This window comes from Temnothorax longispinosus, chromosome 8 (assembly GCF_030848805.1).
Source record: "Temnothorax longispinosus isolate EJ_2023e chromosome 8, Tlon_JGU_v1, whole genome shotgun sequence".
Lineage (NCBI taxonomy): Eukaryota > Metazoa > Arthropoda > Insecta > Hymenoptera > Formicidae > Temnothorax > Temnothorax longispinosus.
The window spans coordinates 6293607-6314980 of record NC_092365.1 but is presented as its reverse complement, the minus strand read 5'-3'; the positions used below and the strand labels follow the sequence as shown (position 1 = coordinate 6314980).

At 33.3% G+C, this 21374-nt stretch overlaps 2 protein-coding genes across 3 annotated transcripts; both read left to right on the top strand.

Moving 5' to 3' along the window:
- The first annotated feature begins 6 nt into the window (after positions 1 to 6).
- Positions 7 to 13000, top strand: LOC139817516 (uncharacterized). The gene is made up of 8 exons (XM_071785665.1): positions 7 to 206; positions 331 to 482; positions 7147 to 7528; positions 10155 to 10219; positions 10290 to 10480; positions 10565 to 10739; positions 10873 to 11005; positions 12880 to 13000. Exons 2-5 carry the CDS (start codon positions 393 to 395, stop codon positions 10362 to 10364), a joined length of 612 nt encoding a protein of 203 aa, XP_071641766.1. The 5' UTR covers positions 7 to 206; positions 331 to 392; the 3' UTR covers positions 10365 to 10480; positions 10565 to 10739; positions 10873 to 11005; positions 12880 to 13000.
- A 2492-nt stretch (positions 13001 to 15492) lies between these two features.
- Positions 15493 to 20566, top strand: LOC139817515 (uncharacterized). Of its 2 annotated transcripts, none has more exons than XM_071785663.1 (8): positions 15493 to 15722; positions 16797 to 16976; positions 17214 to 17611; positions 17701 to 18753; positions 18933 to 19325; positions 19416 to 19804; positions 19893 to 20036; positions 20255 to 20566. In XM_071785663.1, the coding sequence occupies exons 1-8, from the start codon at positions 15680 to 15682 to the stop codon at positions 20457 to 20459; spliced, it is 2805 nt and encodes a 934-aa protein (XP_071641764.1). In that variant the 5' UTR covers positions 15493 to 15679; the 3' UTR covers positions 20460 to 20566. The 2 variants fall into 2 exon arrangements, with proteins under 2 accessions (XP_071641764.1, XP_071641765.1); XM_071785664.1 differs by lacking the exon at positions 15493 to 15722 and having other exon boundaries at positions 16963 to 16976; positions 17214 to 17341; positions 17443 to 17611.
- The last annotated feature ends 808 nt before the right edge of the window (positions 20567 to 21374 follow it).

The following is a 21374-nucleotide window of genomic DNA, read 5'->3' as shown; positions in this document are numbered from 1 at the left end:
TAAAAAGTGGTATGCCAAGGTTAAATATCAGAATGGCGATGTTAAAGATGTTTCAGTTCGTAAAATTAAAACTAAAGATGGTAACCAGTTCTTTCCCAAAGACTACAAAGACTTCAACGCCAATGTTTTATATACTGTAAAAACAGCAACGAACGATAAAGAAGGAAAAGAACAAAGATACTATGCCTGGATTGGCAGGCTTGCAGGTAAGACTTATAAACTAACTATTAACATAAATTATTTTTTAAAACAATGCAATGATAATTATTCTATAACACTTATTATGAGTTAATACATATATACTGTCTCGATTATATCCATATTTTCTAGGAAGTGTTGAAGAATTAAACGATACCAATAAGAGAATTAGTTGGCCTGCATTGCCTGCAGATATGATTCATGATGAACCCGACAATACATCCCATGATGAAAAACAACAAGTGATAGCATCTTCCTCAATTTTAGCCCATCGACGAAAAGCGGTAAAACTTAAACCATTTGAGCATTTTAAAAATGTGGGCACATTTATAATTTATAGATGTTATAAATGTTATTAAAGAAATAATGAAAGAAAATACCTTAACATGTTCAAAAGTTTTCTTTAAAGTACATATTGACATGGTCAGATTGCTTTCAGATTTTTAAATGTAAATATTGAAAGTTTGGGATGTGCCCACTTCTAATGTACACTGAGAAAAAAAAATCGTTGATTCAAAGAAATATTATTTGATTTAACTAAATGCAGCGGTCACGGGCTGTCAAGCTAACATTTATTAAATCAAAAAATATTATATTTAAATAGATTCAATAGTATTATTTGTATGAAAAGAAATATTTAGTTTCCTTAATAGTAATTTATTACGTTGAAATATAAATATTGTCAAGTATACAAATTTATCAACTTCATTCAATAGTAACGTGTTTGATTCAATGGCAAATTTAGTTTGTCTAACAAGATAATAAATTTGTACAAATACAGATACATTTCAGTGAATTGTATATAACGTTATATGCATAAAGTTTGTATTTTGTTATCTGTCACGAATAATGAATTAAAGGGAAGAAATATTTGTTTCACCTGAACATTGTCACATTGTCACAAATATTAATTTCAATAAAAAAAGTATTTATTCTTTCCAATGTGACATTTGATACATACAATCAAATATATTGTTCTTTAAATCAGGAATACAGTCCAAATAAAACTGCATATATTCGCATTGTACACAAAGAAAAAAGATTCTTTGGATTTAATGAATTTTATTGCATCCAAACAAACTAATGTTTCGATCAATGATTACGATTGTTTGTTTTTCAAAGAATATATGTTTGAAACAAAAGATATATTCTTTATCGCTTTAATAATATTGTTTCATTTAAACAATATCAATGCTTCATAAAAAATGTCTTAAACATTTATTTATTATTTATTTATTTATATACACTACCCTCCATAAGTTTGGAAACACTCTATAAAATGCAATATACAGAAAATAGTACATAATAATACATATGTTATCCAACAGGCTTTTAAAATAAAGAATTTCCATTAATTTTTATATTCCTCAAAGTAACCACATCTTTTGCTTTAATGACTGCTTTGCATATTCTCGGCATACGGTGGATCAACTTTTGGAGTTCAGTCGGGATACGTTTCCATTCTTGCTGGAGAACTTCCCAAAGGTGCACCTGTGACTTGTGATTCGCTGTTCAACAAATTCAACTCCGAGCACTTCGGTGTCGCGAAATAATCATCCGACATATTTTCGGCATGTACAAGTGTTGCAAGTGTCCCAGGTGGAAATATATATGATTATTTGAACGTCTTACGATATATTCATACCAAAAATATGCACAGATCGCTGCCGTGCGACTATTTATCTGTAAATAGTCGCACGTACGGCATCTGTCATATAGAGTGTTTCCAAACTTATGGAGGGTAGTGTATGTAGCAGTCGGTTGACTGCCACATATATAAATAAATAAATAATTGTCATATCTCCATCACTCGAGTGACCAGTGTGATGGATTGTACAACTGCGAGTGATAGACGCTTTCGTCGTGGAGCCTTATATATACAGTCTCTGGTTGAATTTGAAGTACGAGTTTAGCAGCCACTTAGCGGTGAAAACGCTTATATCACATTCATTGTAAGTAATTAATGGTTGAAGTATTTCATTTAACTAAATATTAAGCTCATTCAACAAAACCGCTTATTAAGATCATAAAAACAGTTTTCTCTATGCCAATATATTTACTTTAATGAAATAGTTACATCTTTTTAAAGCGACTAAATATTTTATGTAGTCACATGACAAGGATTATCCATTTCACAAAACTGTTTATTTGACATACATATACTAATATAAAAATGGAGAGTAAAGATAAAAAAATTGTTAGTTCAAATAAGTTACTTGTTATTATTCATCTAAAGAAGAACAAATTGAATAAAAAATATATATAATTACATCAAGTATTCTAATTGATTTGTTCTACTGCATACTATACTCTAGATTTGATCAATTATATGTTTCTGCAGAGCATATGACATGATTAAATTAATAGTTAAAGTATTTCGTTTAATCAAACTTGTAACTAAATATTACGCTCATTCAACAAAACCACTTATTAAAATAATGAAAGTAGGTTTCTCTATGGTATAATATATTTACTACAATGAAATAGCTACGTCTTTTTAAAACAACTAAATATTTCATGTATTTACGTGACAAGGATTATCCATTTCACAGAATCATTTATTTGACATAAACATAAATAATGTTTAATCAACCAAACTTACCATCTGTAGAATTTATTTCATCTAACATTGTCACTTATTTCAATTAATTATAATTTCATTAGTACAATAAGGTTTATGATTAGTTGAATTAAATAATTTAACAAAATGATTTTGTTATTTCAAATGACAAGATTTTCTTGATATTACTCACGTATATTTGATTTAAATATATCAATATTTGCATTAAACAAATCACTACCAACTAAACGAATTTAGTCAAATTAACAACATTTTTTTCTCAGTGTATTAATACACACTTAAATTATTTAATTCAACTAATCATAAACCTTATTGTACTAATGAAATTATAATCAACTGAAATAAGTGACAATGTCAGATGAAATAAATTCTACAGATGGTAAGTTTGGTTGATTAAACATTATTTATGTTTATGTCAAATAAATGATTCTGTGAAATGGATAATCCTTGTCACATAAATACATGAAATATTTAGTTGTTTTAAAAAGACGTAGCTATTTCATTGAAGTAAATATATTACCATAGAGAAACCTACTTTCATCATTTTAATAAGTGGTTTTGTTGAATGAACATAATATTTAGTTACAAGTTTGATTAAACGAAATACTTTAACTATTAATTTAATCATGTCATATGCTTTGCAGAAACATATAATTGATCAAATCTAGAGTATAGTGCAGTAGAACAAATCAATTAGAATACTTGATGTAATTATATATATTTTTTATTCAATTTGTTCTTCTTTAGATGAATAATAACGAGTATGACAATTATTTATTTATTTATATATGTGGCAGTCAACCGACTGCTACATATATAAATAAATAAATAATAAATAAATGTTTAAGACATTTTTTATGAAGCATTGATATTGTTTAAATGAAACAATATCATTAAAGCGATAAAGAATATTAGTCCAGTCAAATTAGACAAAAAAAAGGCTTTTGCTCGGAAGTGAAGCGGTATTTATGAAACCTTTTTAGGGTTGTTGGGGGGATGTAGAAGAGCTTTTTTCTGAGTTGTCGGGTTAATCGGACCGATGGGTTTTTAAGGGGGGGAGGGGGAATGAAAAATTTTGTTTTTTTGCAATAACTCGACGAATTTTGACCGTACATGATTGATTAACCTCTCATTTTGTAGCTCTTTTAAAGCCCTACAATTCATTTCGTGAAGACCCTAACTTAAAATCAATATTTGTCGAGTTCTAGCCGGTGAAAGTGGGAAAAAATGTATTTTGTCGCGGTTTTTTGCGTTTATCTCGTTTCCATTAATAGATAGAAATGTGCCGCCACTGACAAAGTTGTAGGGCTTGAAGAGACCTACAAAACGAGAGGTCAGTCGTTCAGATTCGTTAAAAATTGAGCCCAGGGAAGCCTCTGGAAGTCGCGCTTTTAACGCGTGGCCGATCGTCGCCGCGGCGACGATCGGCCACGCGACGGTGCGTGTCGAGTCGAGTGCGCTCGGGACTCGGCGCGTATTTCGCTTATCTCTCTTTTTGAGTATAAAGTTAATGAAAAATTGTAACATGAGCGAGTGTTTTATATGCAACGAGCCGTTAGGCGGCGATAACGTGTACGAAGTTAAAGCGAGAGGTGTGCAAACTCTGAAACGGGAAATTGTAGAAAGAAAAAACGAAGAACATCGGCGTTTGTTGGAAAACGCGCAAAACATTATTGTTCACAGAAGTTGCTACAAGCGTTACACCGATTTGAGGCAACCTCTTACGAATAATGTGAAAACTGATTTTGGCGAAATTGGTGAGCAAACCAACGAACAACCAACGACCGAGCCTGATTTCGATATCGCAAAGCAGATGAACAACATCACGAGACAACATCACGAGCGTCTTCGACCTCTTGTGATAGACGGCAACGATTCAGACGAAGACGACGGTCCAACGTTACATTACATGGGCGAAGAGGACAAAGCTGACAACGAGAACGATGAACTTCCTATTGATACATCAAACACAGAACCTTCACCAAAGCGCTTGAAAATTCATACCGTTTAATTTTATTGATAGCTTTTTTCATTATCTTTTTCATGTCTTTTATTTCACAATAAATGTATCATTTCATGATATTAAATAGAATTTAAACGCAAAAAACCGCAACAAAATACATTTTTTGTCGAGCGCACTCGACTCGACACGCACCGTTGCGTGGCCGATCGTCGCCGCGGCGGCGCGCCGCCGCCGGCGACGATCGGCCACGCGTTAAAAGCGCGACTTCCAGAGGCTTCCCTGGGCTCAATTTTTAACGAATCTGAACGACTGACCTCTCGTTTTGTAGGTCTCTTCAAGCCCTACAACTTTGTCAGTGGCAGCACATTTCTATCTATTAATGGAAACGAGATAAACGCAAAAAACCGCGACAAAATACATTTTTTCCCACTTTCACCGGCTAGAACTCGACAAATATTGATTTTAAGTTAGGGTCTTCACGAAATGAATTGTAGGGCTTTAAAAGAGCTACAAAATGAGAGGTTAATCAATCATGTACGGTCAAAATTCGCCGAGTTATTGCGAAAAAACGAAATTTTTCATTCCCCCTCCCTCCCTTAAAAACCCATCGGTCCGATTAACCCGACAACTCAGAAATAAGCTCTTCTACATCCCCCCAACAACCCTAAAAAGGTTTCATAAATACCGCTTCACTTCCGAGCTCAAATGTCTAATTTGACTGGACTATATGTCTTTTGTTTCAAACAATTTTATATTCTTTGAAAAATCAAACAATCGTAATCATTGATCGAAATATTAGTTGTTTGGATGCAATAAAATTTATTAAATCCAAAGAATCTTTTTTCGTGTACAATGCGAATATATATGCAGTTTTATTTAGAATATATTCCTGATTTAAAAAACAATATATCTGATTGTATGTATCAAATGTCACATTGGAAAGAATAAATGCTTCTTTCATTGAAATTAATATTTGTGACAATGAACAAAATATAGGGGAGACCGGGGCTAAGCCGACACTATTTTTTCAAAGGCAATTTTTAATATTTAATTAAAATTTTTAGGCAAATTTAATGGTATATATTTAAAGAGTGTTTCTTCAGGTACAAAATTGATTCAGAAAGTTTTGCTGTACGTCGCTTTGTTTTGCCGCCAGGAAAGGAAAAGTGACGCGAAGACAAATTTTCAAATTGAAAAATGCCGGGGTAAACTCGACACTTTGCCTGATCGACACAATTTGATCTGGAACTTATTTTTTATTGTCTGAAACTAAATATACATTTGTTTATCGTGTATTTAGAAAGTACAAAAATTTGGAATTAAGTAAAACAATCATTAATGAGATAATGAAAACAAAAATTGTTAAACATTCAATTATTTTCATTTAAACTCATGTCTGAAAAACAATTTATGCAAGTAAATTCGCGATTACACGTGCGCACACATTTGTCATGGGCCATATACTGCATTACAAGCATAGTTTATTATTGGGAACTAATAAAACAACGTGTCGACTTAGCCCCTGTCGACTTAGCCCCGAACGTCGTTTTTTACTTTTGTTACTCCAAAAATATAAAAATTTTGAAAATATGCAAAAATTATTATCGGATTCGTATAAAGCATCGAATTTCCCATCAAAATTACTTACCGGTAGATTCGCAAGAGTAAAGCTCGATGAAAGAGTAGACATTTTCGAGAGATCAGAAAAATTACTTTTTACTATCAAAAACGCTTATGTCGCGTTAAAAATTACACTATGACTCAGAATGTTACCAAAGTCCGTTGATAATACTGGCACATAATACTGGCACGCATTTACAGTAGGAAAGGCAAGTTTCTACAATAGATTTAAATTGGCAAAAAGCCTAGTGTCAAGTTAGCCCCGTTGTCGGCTTAGCCCCGGTCTCCCCTACTGCTTCTTCAATATTAAAAATAATCTGATTAAAATGTTATATGTTCAGGTGAAACAAATATTTCTTCCCTTTAATTCATTATTCGTGACAGTTAACAAAATACAAATTTCATATAACGTTATATACAATTCACTGAAATGTATCTGTATTTGTACAAATTTATTATCTTGTTAGACAAACTAAATTTACCATTGAATCAAACACATTACTATTGAATGAAATTGATGAATTTGTATACTTGACAATATTTATATTTCAACATAATAAATTATTATTAAGGAAACTAAATATTTCTTTTCATACAAATAATACTATTGAATCTATTTAAATATAATATTTTTTGAATTAACAAATGTTAGCTTGACCTAGCCCGTGACCGCTGCATTTAGTTGAATCAAAATAATATTTCTTTGAATATCAACGATTTTTTTTTCTCAGTGTATTTTTAATATGCTTCTTTTCTTTAATATGTATATTTCCTGCACTTACAGGCAAAAAGAAAATCCAACAAAAGAGCAGCAACAGATGAATATGAGAAGTTTCTATATAATAATATATTAAAAAAATATTCAGTACAAGAAATTATCGATTCGTCATCTGAGCAGACAACAGTAGATTCTGAATCTGCTCCTAAAAGATGCTCACAAAATAAAGAAAAATTATCCGTCAATCATCGTAGTGAAAGTAAGACCGTGTCTGTTACGTTTGGAGAGTTGAAAAATCTTCTGAATGAGGAAATGCAGAAAATGGAAGAGGAAATTGACAAGAAAGTCAAAAATATCGAAGAAAAAATTCTTAAAACACAAGAAATTATAGAACAACAAGTTTCACAAGCGCATGAAAATACAATTTCGAAAATGGAGGAAGTGTTGGGTAAGTTTAATTTCAGCACTTCAGATAGTGTTCAATATGTTACAGAATGGTTACAGAATGGTTATAAATAATAATTGACGAAGTAATTCAGAGTGTTCATTGAATCATCTATATCTATATTATAGGTGAGTCGGGCAGTGCAATTATTATTTTTTTATTTTTATAATTAAGGTACATGATGCTTGGAGCCGTCTGTTTTACCGACATTTGTTAATTGCTGTGACGTAGCGTCGTCATTAACTTGACAGAATTAAAAATCCTTTTCCAGAATTGCAGTATACACATACATTAATGATTCGGGGTAACTCCGATTTTATATAGAAAACGAAAAAAAATTACGGAAATACAGATATCCCTTATCTACTTTTAATATGGCATCTCGAGCTGTCAGCTCGTCACAAAATGTTTTTCATATATATAATATATAAGAGATAAGTCATTGGTACGAACGCGCAAAACAAGTCATCCCGCGGCCGAATTGCACAACAATCATAAACATCGATAAACCCCCCAAATCAAGATTTGGAAGCGTAATATAAAAGTATGATGTCGATGTGTGTGTTGTGCATGTTACGTGATGCGGGTATTCAATAATTACAGTGTCTTGGCAAAGATTAATATATTTGAATAAGCTTATATATGTATAGCTAATATCTATCCTTGTGTATAACCAGATATAGGTCGATAACATAGAAAATGGTAATTTTGTCGGTTATACAGACGGCTCCAGCATCACCTATATATACTTTTGTCTTACTTATAATTCATCAGTCAACGATTTTAATAACTGCTGAATTATTAGAACATTTATATTTCACTAAATTAAAAGTCATCTGCATGTAACACATAATCCTTTTAATAATAGTTTTTATCTTATCTTTCTAGCATTACTTTCTTCAAGTTTTGTTAACAAATATGTTTATAAAATAATTTAATACGCCTATATGCATGTTAATTATTCTCAATAGACTTGTCGATCGATTTTTTAGCGATATTGTTTACTAATAGTGTAAAAAAGTTTAACTCTATTTATACTTTTTTCATAAATATTTCACATTAGTGCTCAATATGTAACAGCTCCGATCTTTGTTGAATATTAAACATATGCTATAGTTATTATTATGTGCACACTTAATTAGAAAAAAATTAAAAATATAACAGTACACACACACACACACACACACAGTAAAAAATAAAATGTTAATCGTAACATTTTTCAAATGTCCCAGAAAGTCCACTTTAAATTTTGAGTTAAAATAATTAACTCATTCATCGTGTGTTACTTGTTGACAAATTAGAAATGTTAATTTATTGACACTATATTTTACATTTATATTTGTTCTTTTAACTTTAAGTATAATGTAAAAATAACTTGTAAAAAATGTCGATATAACATATTTAATGCCGATATAACATCTAATAATTATTAGATGGATCTTTTTTTGTACGCATTGAATCTTTACTTCTACTTACACGATATTATTCCTACATATTTTCCCAAGGGTGGATGATAAACATTATGTACGTATAAACTGTAGAATTTTTGTTTTAAGCAAATATTGTCGTCAGGTGACACTGTGTATGTGCCCCAATAAGTAATATTTTTAATTTTTTGGTGCTTTTGATATAAAATCGCGGACTTTAATTCTAGACCAAAAACTTGCATTTCTGTAAAGCCAATTAAAAGATCCATCGAAAAACGATAATGTCGGTAAATCATACGGCTGCAGCTAGGATATCCCCAGAGAAATGTTATTTTGAACATTTGATTGTAGTAAATTTGATTATTTTGTATGTCAAAGTTTACGATTATTTGAAAATTTACTTTAACTTTTGTTTATGTTAAAATAACTTTAAGGCGTGTTGATTTTTTGAAATAATTATGTTAAAATAACTCAGAATAATATTCAGTTTCTAAATGACATACATAAAGTGTTAAAAGTTATCACGTGTTGACATTAATATAACACATGAAAATGTTACGAAAATAATAACATAGCTGTTATGTTAATTTTACATTGAAATAATAGTCAAATCTTGGTAACACAAGAAAATTTTAACATTTGGTAATGTACGTTGAGTTATAGACCAATTCTACTTATTATTTTTAATGTATTACATTTTCACGATGACGCTCGCGACGCTGGACTCGAGCGTCAAATTTGGTCACGTGATAGATTTTTGAATTCCCGCGTCGAGTGAAAAAAGCATCTGTCAATAACCAATGAAATACGGATAATACATGCCGTCATAGACTCTCCGCAGTGCTCCGCAGCAGACGCTCAAACAAGCATGGCTGTTTGACGGTATTGCCGTACAGATAGAGCATCAAACGTAGTCACGTGACCTGCAGATTTGACGCTCGAATCAATCATCAGCGTCGAGCGCGCGTTAGCGTCAAAATGTACCTTTACGAAGTTTATAAAACAAGCAACTGTTTTCCTTTTTTGCAATTTACAATTCTACATCAGCTTCTGGAAATAACCCGTTATTTCAATTAAGATTATTCACAAATTGCTTATTTACACCTTATTAATTGTACATAATATGTTAATTATAGAGGCAATTGCTTTTTAACAGTAATTTATTTTGTAGCAAATATATAAAATTGACTAAATTTCTGCAGAAAAGGTACGTTACAACACAGAAGACAAACGCAGCACTAGCGGTATGTCTTCAGAAACAGACACGGTAATGGTTTATCTTTTTTTTTGTGATCTTTTTATAAAACATTTTTCAATAAACTGTTTTATTTTATTAGGTTCATCTTGGGAGTGGTTTCTATTGCACCCAAGCTGGCTTCACAGCAATGGAAACAGCGAAAAATGACTGGTGATTGGACTGTTGCTCTTCTTGTTGGAGTTTTCGGTGAAGATGCTAAATTAATGAGGATTTATCCTCGAAAGCCGGGATTAAAAAAGTTTCCGCTTGGATTCTTAATGCTAGCGCAAAGTAAATATACAATTGTTACAAAATACTACAATGGTCTCTTTTTATATTAATTATTAATTTGTTCGTTTTTTGTTTATTTTGTAGATTTGTATAGACAGCGATTGAAAGACAGCAATTATGAAGCTGACATTGATGAAGCAGTCAAATCACTACCGGCTTACCTCGCAGATCGAGCGTTAGATCTTGAAGGAGGAAGAAATATAACCTCTCGTGCAAAACGCTTTAAAAAATCGAACAATGATAATTATATATTGAAAAGGTCAGTTGTAATTTTCAGATTTTACTAAAACTATTTAAAAAAATCTATTATTTTATAATTACATTGCAGGAAATTGTATAGTTATTTATTTTCATGATGTAAATTAATAAAAAATTTTATTCTTTATCTTTAGAAAGAAGGCAGCAGTTTCATCTGCAATTTTAACTACTACAGCTCCAACTTCAACTGTTCCATTGACTTCACAGAGCCCATCAAACGTAAAAGAGAAAAAGCGAAACTTCAACATGCCGCCGTTCTAGTTCAAAGTAATAATATATAAAGCATATAGTCCAAGATCCCAGGGCTCCCAGACGTAACTTATTTTGTGAAAGACAAAATGTGGGACATTGAGTAGTGTTCATATGAACTTTGAATACCTGCGTACCTGCAAAGGTGGTTAGACGGCCGATTTACAGGTACCAGGTGAGAAAGGTAAGTAAAAATAGGACTAACTTAACTTAAATTCTGACGGCTAATTTTTATATATATTTTATAAAATATTATTACAAAATAATATTCAACACTGCCAGACACTTTCCGCCGGCCATAACTTCCGCCAGACGCTTTAAAGCTCCCTAAAATAAAAAAAATGAACTTTACTTACATTCTGACGCTTGATTTTTATATATGTTACTTAGCGGACTATTTCAAAACTATATGTGCTTAGCCAGACAAATCGTAAGGGCCAAACATCCCCCCAGACACCAAAAACATTCAGCCGTGAGTATGAGCGCGAGGGTACTATGCTCGCGTTTTAGAGCGAGTGAGATATCTATATGTGAACTAATTTACCCCTCTTAAACTCAGTCTTATAATATCTATGAAGATAAGTCAGAAAAAAACACCGTCCTTTTTTTATTACATTTTCTTCAACAAAAACACACATTTCATCAAAAACAGCTTGATGGAGTTGACGAACATCATGCCACTTTGTTTTAATTGTTTTTTCTTTGACGATGTTTTATAAGAATATTCCAATTGACAATTTTTGTGATAATATATTTTTGTATGAATACAATTTTTAACTTTATTAATCAACTCCGCAAATGTTTCGTCTTCTTCATCTATCTTATTCAGAAAATTGTTTTTATTAGATGAATGTAATGGCAGTCTTTTTGATCTATGTTTTTTGTCTTTTGGTTACAAAATATACTTATACATATACTTATACATATAATATACTTATACATATAAGTAATTTTTGTAACCAAAAGACAAAAAAACATAGATCAAAAAGACTGCCATTACATTCATCTAATAAAAACGATTTTCTGAATAAGATAGATGAAGAAGACGAAACATTTGCGGAGTTGATTAATAAAGTTAAAAATTGTATTCATACAAAAATATATTATCACAAAAAATTGTCAATTGGAATATTCTTATAAAACATCGTCAAAGAAAAAACAATTAAAACAAAGTGGCATGATGTTCGTCAACTCCATCAAGCTGTTTTTGATGAAATGTGTGTTTTTGTTGAAGAAAATGTAATAAAAAAAGGACGGTGTTTTTTTCTGACTTATCTTCATAGATATTATAAGACTGAGTTTAAGAGGGGTAAATTAGTTCACATATAGATATCTCACTCGCTCTAAAACGCGAGCATAGTACCCTCGCGCTCATACTCACGGCTGAATGTTTTTGGTGTCTGGGGGGATGTTTGGCCCTTACGATTTGTCTGGCTAAGCACATATAGTTTTGAAATAGTCCGCTAAGTAACATATATAAAAATCAAGCGTCAGAATGTAAGTAAAGTTCATTTTTTTTATTTTAGGGAGCTTTAAAGCGTCTGGCGGAAGTTATGGCCGGCGGAAAGTGTCTGGCAGTGTTGAATATTATTTTGTAATAATATTTTATAAAGTATATATAAAAATTAGCCGTCAGAATTTAAGTTAAGTTAGTCCTATTTTTACTTACCTTTCTCACCTGGTACCTGTAAATCGGCCGTCTAACCACCTTTGCAGGTACGCAGGTATTCAAAGTTCATATGAACACTACTCAATGTCCCACATTTTGTCTTTCACAAAATAAGTTACGTCTGGGAGCCCTGGGATCTTGGACTAATATATATCCTCGTGTTTGTACTTTTTTAAATTAATGTATTGTTTTTTTGTCTTAATGCTTTTTTTTTCTTTTTCAGACATATAACCAAGATATCCATACTATATGCCATATACATTTTACAAATATTGTAACAAATATGGAAAGTAAAAATAATTTGAAAAATATTTTAAATATAAAAATATAAATATTCTTTAATATCTGTGACAATTTTTTCATGTAACATTGCCTGCCTTTATTTATAAAAAGGCGTTATCAAAATGTAAGTAATTCCAAAATTTATATATCAGTAGAGTGTCATATTAACTGCTTCAATATCATTAATTTCTCCATTAATGACAATGAATGGAATAATCGGAAATACCTACATATTTTCTAATTCTGCAATATTTGTATCGCATAATGCATTGCAATATTTATATTACATATACTGTTTTTTATATGTAATACGAGCTTTATTACATTCTTAGAGATAATGAAAAATTTACAATTATTAATTCCCTTATTTTAATTTAGACTCAAATTATATTAAGCAATTAATGTGACATTCAACTAGAATATATACCGTCTGGATCCATTTAAATTCTAAAATTCTTACGTTTCGATAACGCCTCCATTACTCTTCGTTCACGTTCACCAGAGAGCTCGACGACGCTCCGTTCGCGTTCGCCCGTGGCCTCTAACGCTCCATTCACGTTCGTCGGTGTCCTCGATAGTTCCGTGAAGTTGGCACCCGACTTTAACAAAATGAATTTTTAAAAAAAGGAAATTGTAGCATTTTCTTTGTAGTTGTTTGTAGTAACAATAATTTCGTTTGTAGTTTTACCGATTTTGCAAAAACAAAGATTTTTAAAAATCACTCTTGCCTAAAATTGAGATATTTGAAATTCGCTTGCGCCATGTGTTTTAGAATCGTTTGTAGTTGTTTGTAGTAACAATAATTTCGTTTGTAGTTTTATCCATTTGGAAATAACAAAAAATTTAAAAAATCACTCTTACTCAAAATTGAGATATTTGAAATTCGCTCGCGCCATGTGTTTTAGAATCGTTTGTAGTTGTCTGTAGTAACAATAATTTCGTTTGTAGTTTTATCCATTTGAAAATAACAAAAAATTAAAAAAATCACTCTTACTCAAAATTGAGATATCTGAAATCCGCTCGCGCCATGTGTTTTAGAATCGTTTGTAGTTTGTAGATACGTTATTTGTATATTGCAAATACGTTGTAACTTTTATATTATTCAACTACAAACGAAATTATTGTTACTACAAACAACTATAAACGATTCTAAAACACATGGCGCGAACGAATTTCAAATATCTCAATTTTGAGTAAGAGTGATTTTTTTAATTTTTCGTTATTTCCAAATGAATAAAACTACAAACGAAATTATTGTTACTACAAACAACTACAAACGATTCTAAAACACATGGCGCGAGCGAATTTCAAATATCTCAATTTTGAGTAAGAGTGATTTTTTAAATTTTTTGTTATTTCCAAATGGATAAAACTACAAACGAAATTATTGTTACTACAAATAACTACAAACGATTCTAAAACACATGGCGCAAGCGAATTTCAAATATCTTAATTTTAGGCAAGAGTGATTTTTAAAAATCTTTGTTTTTGTAAAATCGGTAAAACTACAAACAAAATTATTGTTACTACAAACAATTACAAAGAAAATGCTACAATTTCCTTTTTTTAAAAATTCATTTTGTTAAAGTCGGGTGCCAACTTCACGGAACTGTCCTCGATGACGCTCCGTTTACATTCGACAATGTTCTGTTTGCGCTTGCCGAAGAGTTCCACAACACTCGATAACGCTCCATTCACGTTCGTCGGTGACCTCGATGACGCTCCGTTTACATTCGACAATGTTGTTTTCGCGCTTGCCGAAGATGAGTTCCACAACACTCGATTAGAGCTTTTTTAACGTTTGGATGTCGTCTTCTTTACGCTCCAATGTCTCAATTTTCGCTTCTTACGTGCTTCGCTTACTCTTCAGTTATTCTTCTCTTACACTCGATTTACTTTCCAATTTACGCTTTACTGACGTTTGTTTTACGTTTTATTTTCATACACCGCAGCTAAGGGAAACTTAATTTATCGAATACTATTTACTATATATGTTTAAAGGCAAATAAATTATACCAATAAAAAACTTCATACTATCTACTACTATAAACAAAATATAAATATGAAATATTCATTCTTTGTATTTAATAAAAAAAACTTTTAGAAACCTTTGCATTTTTGCCATATATCCCAGAGGGGTGGGTTACATGACATTCATGGGTGAAATATACGCCTTATAAAAAATTACAAATAATAATCATTACCTAGCATTCAAAAGTGAGATAGACAATATATATAATTCTGAGAAATAATACTGTAAACTATTATAGTTCGCGCATTGCGTCTGTTCTAGATTTTCAATACTGTTGGTATATATACTATTGGTATAATGTATTGGTATATTTAACTATTGGTATTGGTATATACTAATGGTATAATTACTATTTTGGGAGCCTTGATGTACAGATGAATGGGTTCGTGAAGTTGAAATGCAAAGAGCCGAGCGCGCACATGGAAATTGGAATGAAACAGCGTAATCCACGTGACGTGACTCGTGAGCCGGGACGCGCTTGCTGCGCATGTGCGAGCCTTTCCCAGCCTTTCCCATTTCCCAGCCGACCCAGCCTTTCCCGACCCACGAACCACGAGGTGCACGAGTTTACCAGTTTACTCTGGATTTTGGCGAGAGCTTGACCTCAACGCTGAATCTGCCGTGTGGAGTATGATTATTAACAATATTAACTTTCATCGGCGCATGCTGACACTGAATCTGTTTCGGTTGGAGTGAACGTGCGAAGACAATGGCGCTTAAAATTGCCCTTGACCCAGCGCGTCCTTCGCTAGGTAAAATCAATGAGATCAATGGCTCGGAATCTGAACGTCCGTTTCATCATTTTTTAGCTTTTCCTGGGGCCTAATTCTCGAAAAATATCCAATACGATATGTTATGAATATCACACTTTGCAACCAATAGCACACTTGCAAAAAGTATGATTCATAAGTAGTGACATATTCATAACTAGTGACATTCATAAAATATCGTATGGGATATTTTTCGAGAATGAGGCCTCGCGGAACGTTCTGCGAAGAGCGTTCTCTTTCTGGAACAGAGGGGAAACAAATAATTGTTGAGACAAATGTTCCCCTCTTTTTTAAAATAGATTTTCAGGTTTTTTAAAAGTACTTATTTATACTTCTCTACTTTCTGTATTCTTGCCGCATATATCGACATTTCTCACGTTTGTTGCGTCATGTCACGTCGGAGTCGTGTAGCAATTATTCCAGATGTTTTTTCACGTGCGATAAATAAAGACGCTTTCGATAATAATTGATAATAATACCATATGCAAGTAGCGCGTCACATGTCGTTACATATTAGTGCGACGTGGAAAATACACGAGTTTACTGAGGAACATTGTTAGTGAAACTCGTTCGATAATTTTATCATACTTGTTCAGCTCGTAACCCACGTGCTGCATAATGCAAGACTGTCCATTTTTTAAGAACTTTTATATATTACTTAGGAAATGTCGAAACTAGATGTCAAACAGACTTTTACTGTAAAACTAGTTGAATCGAAAATAGAGCGTCATAACTTCTAATTTTTTAACAATTATTTAGATATCGATAACATTTATCGTAAAGTACAACTTAGCATAAAATGTAATAGTATTTTATATATGAAATAATGTAATGACGTAAAATTTAATTTGGAATAAAGCAATGTAATAGTGTAATAATTATCGTTTTAAATTATAGGTCTAATGCTGTTGTTTGAGTATCTTTTCTATTAAACAAATTAGTTATCGTTGTAGACACATAGATACAAGGTATCGTCTGTGAAGTAATATCGATGATAAAGATGTAAAAATATGCCGTTTTTGTTTGTCACTTATCTGAATGTTAAATTTTGTACAGATGTGCTGGTAGTGGTCGAGGTAATTAAATCTGAAAATAAGAAAGATATAACAATATCATGGGACAAAACTTGGGATAAGGATTCGAATGTTTGCTTGTATGACAAAGATGAGGAAATATTGGGTGAACATAACGAGATCAGCCGGTACTTGGCAAGGACCATAAATCCTGCACTTTACGGTATATAATCTGCAAATGTGTTTGCGTAATTGCTCAACTAGAGAAAAATCTGCACGTCTAAATTGTTAATATTAAATATAGTTTTTTTTTTTTTTCAATAAAAAGTTAAATATGTCAAATCCAACCCAGAGAGAGAGAGAGAGAGAGAGAGAGAGAGAGAGAGAGAGAGAGAGAGAGAGAGAGATATTCTATTGAATTATGAATTACATGACTAATTTTGAATTATTATTTTATTAGATGATACCTGTCCTCATAAAAGAACTGGAATCGACCATTGGATCTCCTGTGCCATGGTATTGCAAAATAAAGAAAAGAATGATGTGTTGAACTATCTGAATAATGTGTTACTGGTACAGACATGGCTGGTAGGCAATAGATTAACATTGGCCGATATTCACGTGTTTTCCGTTTTACATAATCATGAATATATAAAATTGCATGAAAGTGATTATTGTAACGTCACTAGATGGTACAAGCATATGCAATCGCTTCCTGTTGTCAGCAACGCGATATCTATGATTGCAAAGAACTGCCCTCCACTTTCGAAACCGAAGGAAAAATCTGCCGCCAAGCAGACAAAAACAAGGAAACAGGAGGGCAAGTTTATCGATCTACCCGGAGCAGAAATCGGCAAGGTAAAGTCACGCAGTACAATGAGAAGTAGATTTATTTTGATTTTTTAACTCTTATACCTTCTAAAAAAATTTTAACTCATCTTCTGCAGGTAGTGGTAAGATCCCCTCAGTATTATACCGAAACTTTTCAAGGACAGCTCATCATCCGATTTGACGACACAAATCCAGCGAAGGAGACCGTAGAATTTGAGGATGCTATACTGGAAGATTTAAGATTACTGCAAATTAAGCCTGATCGTTTTACGCATACCTCGGATTACTTTGAGATGAAGAAGCAATGCGACAAAGTACGAAATCTAAGAAGCATTATTGATCAAGAAGTGAAAGTTCTCTTAAATTTGATACGTGATTATAAAAATGGGACTGATCAGGATTGTAAATCAGCTGACACTGAAGTTGCTAGTATTAAAAGTAAGACAAAGCCAGAGAACAAAGAAATTTCAAAAGCGAAGAAGATATCCGAAGAAATGGAGAAACAAGGCGACAAAGTACGAAATCTAAAAAGCTCGAAAGCCGACAGGAGCGTTATTGATCAAGAAGTGAATGTTCTCTTAAGCCTGAAAAGTGACTATAAAAATACGACTGGTCAGGATTGGAAGCCTGCGAATTCGGAGGCAGCGTCGAAAAAGGAAAAACAAAATTCTCCCAAACCCGGAAAGACGTCGGAGAAAGAAGTTGTGAAAAACGCGGATAGTCAGGATGTAGTTACAAGCAAAACTGGAACGAGATTAGGACTGGAGGCGAAGAAGGAAGAGAACTTCTCTGATTGGTATTCGCAAGTTATCACGAAGAGTGAAATGATTAAATATTGTGACGTGTTGGGATGCCACGTTTTTCGTCCATGGAGTTTCTCGATCTGGAAGATGATAAGGAAGTACATCAACAAAGAGATAACGGAACTCGGTGTTAAACAATGCCTCTTTTCGATGTTCGGTACTCGTGACGCATTAGAAAAGGAGAAGGCGCATATAACGGACTTTGCGCCGGAAGTCGCGTGGGTAACAAAATGGAACGAAGACGATCTGGAGGAGCCCTTAGCTGTACGGCCTACCTCGGAGACTATTATGTACCCGGAATTTGCCAAATGGCTGAAGTCTGACGACGATTTACCTCTTAAGCTCAATCAATGGTGCAACGTTGTGGTAAGTATTATCAGTCTTTTTTCTTTACTCTACTTTAATACCGCTCCTTTTCAATTATCTTATTTTTGTTTGAGAAGGACCCAATCCTGAAGGTCAAAACGTTGGGAAGTCGTTTCAATACATTTATTGCGAATTGTCGTCGAAAATAATAAACATTTTTATCTTATTTTTGTTTGCAGAGATGGGAATTTAAAGATCCCAAACCGTTTCTACGCACCAGAGAGTTTTTATGGCAGGAGGGTCATACCGCGTTTGCTACGCCGACGGAAGCGGAGGAGGAAGTGTTGACCATTTTAGATATGTACGCTAGAGTCTATGAGGAGTTGTTAGCGGTGCCCGTCATCAAGGGTTATAAGACTGAAAAGGAGAAGTTCGCGGGTAGCGATTATACCACTACTGTCGAGGCGTTCATTTCAACTAACGGTCGCGCGATACAGGGAGCGACGAGCCACCATCTAGGACAAAACTTTTCGAAAATGTTTAATATCCAAATAGAAGCGGATGGAGAAAAAACGTTCGTCTATCAAAATTCATGGGGTTTAACTACACGAACGATTGGAGTCATGATAATGGTTACTACAATTATTATCATTATTATATATAGATGACACATGTGATGCTGCATAAGCTATGTATTTTATAATGAATAATTATTTATTTAGGTACACGGAGATGATCGAGGTTTGGTATTACCCCCAAATGTAGCACCAATACAAGTCGTTGTGATTCCCTGCGGCATAGTCGCAAGCATGTCTAAGTCAAAGAAAGAGGAACTTCAAAATGAATGCACCTGTCTGGTCGAGCAACTGAAAATAAATAAATTTAGAGTGCGGGATGATTTTAGACCTAATCGAACACCTGGATGGAAGTTCAACCACTGGGAGCTGAAAGGCGTACCGATAAGAATCGAATTTGGTCCAAGAGATATGGAAAGGAATGAAGTAACACTCGTACGAAGAGATAACTCGGAGCGAGAAGTTGTTAAAAAAGATGAGTTAATTTTAGCGGTAACTTGTATGCTGAAAAAGGTGCAAGACAGCTTGTTACGGAGGTAAACGTTACTCAAAAATTTTTAAACCAATAACATTCATGAGATAACATATGGTTGACGTCACTTAATTTCATCTATTTGTTTATAGAGCGAGGCACAAGTTATACGAGCATATTAAACAAGTAGAAAACTGGGACGAATTCAAACTCGAGCTCGATGAAAAGAATTTATTATTGTCACCTTTCTGCGGAGAACCGGAGTGTGAAGATAACATTAAGCAACAAAGCGCACGGTAAAATTTCCTTCTTATTATGTATGAAAAATATTTTTATGCACTTGTATATTGCTTATCATTACTTCAGAAAAATGCGTTTATAAATGACCAAAATACCAATTCAAAACAAATTTTTGTGTTTAAAAAAGTAGATTACATTACGAAAGTAAAAAGTATGAATACAAGAACGGTACTGAACGGCAGCTTTCTTTTTTACTCAATATGACTAATTACAGACTGAACACGATGGACGGAACGGTAACTATGGGCGCCAAGAGTCTGTGTATACCGTTGGAGCCAGAATTGACGAAACTTATCAACGCCATCAACGAGTTTGAGCAGCCCACGAAACCCACGAAACCTATCAACGAGTTAAAATGTATTCACCACGAATGCAAGAAGAATGCGAAGTTTTATACACTTTTTGGACGAAGTTACTAACGCATCCGTAAAAAGTTCACATACATTAAATTTGATATTTAATAAATTTTTTTTTACTGAGATTTTTGTATTCAAGTAGTATGGAATTTAAAGTTTAATAATGCAAATGAGTCTGTTCTTATATTTATTTACACCTAATATTCGTTATCCACCCGTTATCCACTCCAGTATTGTCCATTTTTATTTAATTTTTATTTATTAACGCACACGCGCCGCCACCTCCCGCAGGGGAAATTGATCAACGCAATTCCTTGGCCCAATGCAAAGAGCCGAGCATGTGGAACGAACTATGTAATCCACGTGACGTGAGCCGTGATGCGCTTGCTGCGTATGCGCGAGCTTTTTCAGCCGACCCAGCCTTTCCCGAGCCACGAGCCACGTGCTACTACTGTCACCGGTCACTCCGGATTCTGACGAGAGCTTGACCTCAACGCTGGATCTGCCGGGTGGAGAGTGTGATTATTAACAATATTAACTTTCATCGGCGCATGCTGACACTGAATCCGTTTCGGTTGGAGTGAACGTGCGAAGACAATGGCGCTTAAAATTGCCTTTGATCCAGCTCGTCCTTCGCTAGGTAAGATCCATGCGATCAACGGTTCGGAATTTGAACGTCGGTTTCATCATTTTTTAGCTTTCCCTGGGGCCTAATTCTCGAAAAATATCCAATACGATATGTTATGAATATCACACTTTGCAACCAATAGCACACTTGCAAAAAGTATGATTCATAAGTAGTGACATTCATAAAATATCGTAAGTATGGGATATTTTTCGAGAATGAGGCCTCGCGCGGAACGTTCTGCGAAGAGCGTTCTCTTTCTGGAACAGAGGGGAAACAAATAATTGTTGAGACAAATATTCCCCTCTTTTTTAAAATAGATTTTCAGGTTTTTTAAAAGTATTTATTTATAC